Source organism: Poecilia reticulata, linkage group LG2, assembly GCF_000633615.1.
Source record: "Poecilia reticulata strain Guanapo linkage group LG2, Guppy_female_1.0+MT, whole genome shotgun sequence".
Lineage (NCBI taxonomy): Eukaryota > Metazoa > Chordata > Actinopteri > Cyprinodontiformes > Poeciliidae > Poecilia > Poecilia reticulata.
The window spans coordinates 22189235-22195271 of NC_024332.1; the positions used below are offsets into that span (position 1 = coordinate 22189235).

The window sequence follows — 6037 nt, forward strand, 5'->3', positions numbered from 1 at the left end:
CACACACACACACACACACCCACACACACACACAGATCTACTCACAGATGCAGGATCCAGCTGGGCTGAAATCGGAACCAAGGTGGATCTGACCTGCTGACGGTCGTGTTGGCTCGGCCGCCAGCCTTTGGGTCTGCAGGAGCAGAAAGAAAAAGAATCTACATCCTGCTGACTGTTTTCCACTCTGGTGACGAAGGACCGCATCTGAGGACGTCTGTGTGTTAATGTGGCGGCACTGACCTCAGATGGCGACATCATCATCACCAGGAATGAACGTGATTATTGGTATTTATTTCCAAATGTACTTCCTGCTGCAGTACATAGTGTTACCACAAAGGGGCAAACTTTGAATTAGAGTTAGTCCTTCTACCCACATCCCATAATCCCCTCCCATCACCTTCCCACAGCTTTGTAAGCAGTTGGAGGGGGTGTTCCTACAAACGGCGCTACATGTTGTTAAGTTACAGAAAATTTGTGATCATGGAATCCCAAAGCATGACTGTGTCAACCTAAAACTAAAGCAGGATGATTTCTAACACAGCCGGCGCTACAGCTGCGGAATGTAAATTAAATTTGGATTTGGAAAGTATTTCCTCCACGACAGTGAATAGGCGAGCAGGGACTACTGGTCACCTCTGGCTGTGGGGCTGGACCGCGCTGCGTCTGGCAGTCCAGCAGCARGGTGGCCATTACTTCCTGTTCCTCTGCTGGCTCCTCCTTAATACAGATCACTTCCTCCTCCTCCTCTACATCCTCCTCTTCTTCTTTTTGCGACGGCTGGACCTCCTGCTTCACCTGAAGACAATCAGCACCATCTCGGGAATATTTCGAGATTCTAATTTGAATCCTAAAGTATTTCTGTGAATAATGTACTGTAATTTAGCAGTATGATCAAAAACAATGATCCGAGCAGAACACTTCAGACTCAGGTGAAACAAAGCACACCTGCAACACTGAATCAGGGATTTTGTGGCACCTTTTCTCTATGAATAATTGTACATATAATCAGGTTGATATACTGATACAAACCTGATTAGCAACACTTAAAAAAAGGCCACATCTCTTCTTATAGATGTAAAAATCTGGTTTCAATCCAAGGTAAACCTTTTCCTGTCCAGCTTAAAAACAAAACATGAGCTAATTACTGGATGTGTGGTGTCACCTCTGGAACAGAAGGGGGCAGCATGGAGCTGTCAACATCTAGGGACAGTGCGACAGGCGCTGGCTGTTGCCCTGACAACAGCGTCAGGGTCCTAATGGAATCAGGAGCCTCGGCACATCGTTCTGCTGGAGGCTGCATGGTGATGGCCCATTCCACCTGGTCCACATCCTCCCTCTGAGGTCCATCATGCACCGAGTGATGAAATAAAACTGCATGAGAAACAAGAGGTTTTAGTCCGGAACCTGTCTGACCATTAGACRAACTTCAGCTCACCTCAGAGAAACTATAGGTTTTTTTTACCAAAAACTGAATGATAAAAATCTTCAGTCTGGTGTTTTGGTCTCAACTTTCCCGTTTGAAAGATTATCTTATTCATTTTTTGTTGTTTCTGTTGTCAAATGTCTTCCAGTTCCACTGTTTAGATGTTGATTAGAACTTATAGTTTGTTGATCCTCGAGAATGTGTTCTTGCATTATTATCCCATTATTTCTAGTATACGGCTTGAAAATGGTCTCAAAACAATATTATCGTTTATCGCAATAAGTTCTGGGACAATTTATCGTCCAGCAAAATTTGYTATCRTGCCAGGYCTGCCTATACCTGCGCTGCTGTCCACAGACTCGCCCACGGTGAGTGTGAGTGGAAGCAGCAGGTCCGATGAGTCGGAGCTCGTCGCGTCTGAAGGACAGCAAACTCTGACTGCTCGTCTGCTTGTGCTATCTGACGAGGTGCATTCTGGGAACAAAACAGAAGCCAGCGATGAGACTCTGAAGGCGCTGAGGCAAAACGTACACACACCGCACGTTCACACCTTGGCTGCTGCTGAACAGTACTTCCTCCGCAGATTTGTGAGCTGGACAGGGCACAGGCAGCTCTRCCTTGCCCCTCTGCACGCGGGTGAAGGCGGGCGGCTGGATGTGGATCAGCGCGGAGGCCGACGCCCTCTGCTGCAGCTCCTCCTCCACTCCCTGCCTGTAGTACTTGAGCTTCAGCTCGGTGTAGCGCAGCTTAGCTCGGATGTTGTCGTTCTCCTTCTCCTTCAGGGCCTTCTCCCTCTGCAGCGCCATCACGTCCCTCTTCATCACCACCACCTGAGCCTTCAGCTCCTCGAACTTCACACCAACCACTTTGAGCATCTCGGCCAGCACCGTCTCCACCGCCGTGTTCACTGCTCGCTCCACCACCGTGCCCATCTGACCCCGGATCAGAGACACGGCTATGCTCACATCCATCTGAAAGGGTTACCTGCATGCAAACAGCAGTTTAGAGGAGAAAGAAAATGTTTACATCGGTTAAATAAWATGAATGCATGTGAAGTAAAATAATAACTGAGGTAATCTTGGTGGCTGTCTACTCATTGGGACTGCAGTTTTCTGGATGATTACAAATCTTTAAAAAGCCAATACAGATTTTTCATTGAAAACAGTGGGGTGACTATTCTTAATGCAGATGTGCAGAAGTGACCTGGTGGGCAGGTCAGCCGGTCAGCCCTCTATTACAGCAGAGCAAAAGGGGACAGAGGCTGATTTTCAGACCTWCATGGAGGTAGATTATGTCAATAACAATGTAATAAGTATTAGCTTGACTGCCGATCAACCAAAATTAAGAAATCAGGACGGATTTATCGGTGCATCCCCACTACTCATACAGCGGAAAACAAATACGCAGATTTCAGAAATCTAGAAACGATTCCAMTAAGTGAGAAAGGATCTCCTTCTGAGGACAAATGAGCTTGGTTCTTATCCAAAACACCTCATTTTGCAAAAAAAAAAAAAAAAGATTGATTGAAAACTGTGATAAATTTGCACACAATCCTCCTGATAAAAATATGATAAAATGATATCGCTATTCTATAGAACTCAGAAGGTGTTTTAATTTCTYCTTTAAATAACCACCTATATTTAAAATGGCTTTCTATTGGGAGCAAAGTGGAACCAAAGTCAAATTAAGATTATTTCCAAATACAAGGTATTTGTTCCCAACCAACAACTCTAATCAAAATAAAACTTTTACTTTTTAAAKGAGGTAAAAAGGTATGTTTTTATTRAACTGAAATAACTATCATTKTTTAGGTGTTTCATCTTCTGCTCAATAGTCAGAGGTAATCAATAAATTGTTCGCTGATTTTAATCACTAGTTCATTTATTGGTRCTTCCTCGCTTATCATTAAATTACAAACTTATGACCAAATTATTACTGGTAAGGATGACTGATTCAGATAACKTCAGAAGAAGAAGAAGGGTCTTTGTAATTGTTATCATATASATTAGTTTTATTTTGCATATTAAAGCACCTTGCAATGAAAAATGCTCTAAAATCAATCTTTACTTACTGAGATTGAATTTGAAAATTGTGGTCAAATGATCCAAAACTGCTCCTGCTCTAAATGTAGTTAAGGTCTTTAATGCCATCTGGCGGTCAGAGTCTGAATGGCATCCCGTTGAGTTTTAACAGAATATTTCTATCAGCATTTGAAATACAGTAGGATGAACCACAAAGGGATTAGACTTGTTGCAAWTTAATTACAAAAGCTTATTTAGCAGTAGCATTATCAATAAAACATTATTCCAAATTATCCCTGATGTCTCCGAATTGAATCCCAACAAAATTTGTTTTTGAGCAAAAATCAAATAAATAACATAAATCAGTAGCTGAAAGCAAAAACGCAAATAATTTTGTGTACTACGATAAAAAAAAAAGTTCCAGGCAGAAAGGGATTGTAGTTTGTTACAAAATGAAGAAATTCTGAATAATAGACATTGAGAGAAAGTTATTATTCAYCTTAAATACTTGACAACTTTATTATTTGTGCTTTTGGATAATTRCAGCCGGCGTTTTTCGATATTCAGCCCGATAGTTAACAGGCTAGTTAAAGGCGTGTTGACATGGAGAGAGCTGCTCGTTTCAATTCGGTGAGAAATGTTCAATTTCTGCGTCCCGGAAGCGTCACCATTCMGTAAGGAAACCCACCTTTACAAAGGATACTGTCTGCGCTTATTTTACATGCCTTTGTAACTGCAAACTTATTTATGGATAATTTATGAATTATTTATGGACCGTATCTATAAATAAGTTTTCAGTCGTAAATATGTTAAAAGTCTCAGACTGCAAACATATTTGCAATTTTGAAATTAAGTAATGGCAGCTATAAATAAATCTTCTTTCCAAATTCCTTTACGTTAGAGCTCCTCACAGCTAAACAAGCTTCCTCTGTTTCTAATGGCGACAGCTTTACTTACCGTCAATATTCTCACACCAAGAGGCTCTATCGCTTCTAATCAATCACTGCCTTACACTAACATTTATTTAGTCTAAAAGCATCGTAAATAAATGAAAGACAGCTTTAAAAAAATGATATAGCAATGCATCAGCTGTTATGCAAAAGATTCTTCTTCTCGCTTGTTTTTTTCTTCTTGTGGTRTGTAAGYATGTGGTAACAACCGAATGGTGTACTACCGCCACCAGCTGGTAAGAAGCGTGGACCAAGATTGTAACATCTACTCCTCGCCTCCCTGCGGATCATTTCCCTCACCTCCAGCTGGCAAAGCGCCACTCACCCTCTTCYTCTTTTCARACTCAGCCTGTTATTAAAAAAAAAAAMMAMMAAAAAAAACACATTAACCACTGAGCTGCTGCTCCTTCAGAAACCCAGTCCACCAGAAAAGCAAAATAAAACCTCTTTACTTATATCCATGCTGCCTACTTCAGAGTGGAACTAGACACATGGCACAAGAAAAAAATCTACTGAGCTGCAGTGCAAYGGCTACTAGACAAACAGACACATATCACTCTGAGGAAAAGGAATAATACCTCTGTCTGAGCCAGAAATGTGAGCATCTCTTTCTGTCATTYCCTCATCAAACATACCCATGGTGTTGGTTTGACTCATTCATGCAACATTTTGGCTATGTGTAAATCCTAAAATCTCCMATGACAGTCATTCAGGTGCGCCTTACTGCCTGTTTGTAAAATTCACCACCTYTGCTGGGGGGTGGGTGGGTATAATCCACCTGCTGCACCTTCCACACTTGGCAGTAATCAAGTAATTTGTATGCTGTTTCTTTTTAGGACCTTTTGGACAACCATTCAGTGCCTAGCAYTTGAATTGCCTTGTTGCTGAAAATGTGCTATATAAATAAAATTATATTACCTAGTGATCAACCATACCCGGCTGGTAGAATCTTAGGACTGTCTGTCCTTGAATGCAYCTGTGTTAATTTTGGCTGAAATGGCTCTCCATACATGTGGGCCCTAAAACTCTCTGAAATCATGAAAACACAGCATTAGGAATATTTCATGAGAGACTGACTATGGATGGCCAATGATTCCTGATAATCACCTGGTACCTTGACGTGTTTGACTAAAAATAAAAATCTCTTAAGCTATTAATRCTTTCATAAATAATTTAATGATCATAACTCATAATGGTTACATATGTCAAACATTTCTGCAATCCGTATTGCACAACAGTCCTGATCCCTTTATGGCACATTGTACTTTCTTTATGTTTTTCACACACATACACACACACAAAACAGTTCATGCTAGAGGCAGGGTACACGCTGGACATGTCGACAAACAACCATGAAAACTCAATGCAGAAAGACCCCGGGCTGGGAATCAAACCCAGAACCTTCTTGCTGCAAGGCAACAGTGCTGCCAACTGCACCACTGTGCAACAACAAAATGAAACAAATTTTTAAAAGTATCATACATTTTCTACATAGACGATCTGTCCAAAAAGTCTAATGTGAATTTGAATATAACTTACTGTTAGCGTGTTTTGTAATTTCTTCTTCAATTCATTCAAAAATATGAACAGCAACATTTTGTCAGTTAATTTGCAGCTCATATATCTACAGTATGTTAATGTCA

General features: G+C 41.1%; 1 protein-coding gene across 1 annotated transcript; it reads right to left on the reverse strand.

The window, feature by feature from the left end:
- Window positions 1–6: 6 nt before the first annotated feature.
- LOC103482246 (uncharacterized) lies at window positions 7–4580 on the reverse strand. Its single transcript, XM_008438278.2, has 6 exons — window positions 4402–4580; window positions 1974–2407; window positions 1763–1897; window positions 1163–1371; window positions 634–795; window positions 7–133 (listed from the first exon to the last, which is right to left on the reverse strand). Exons 2-6 carry the CDS (start codon window positions 2392–2394, stop codon window positions 38–40), a joined length of 1023 nt encoding a protein of 340 aa, XP_008436500.1. The 5' UTR covers window positions 2395–2407; window positions 4402–4580; the 3' UTR covers window positions 7–37.
- Between the last annotated feature and the right edge of the window lie 1457 nt (window positions 4581–6037).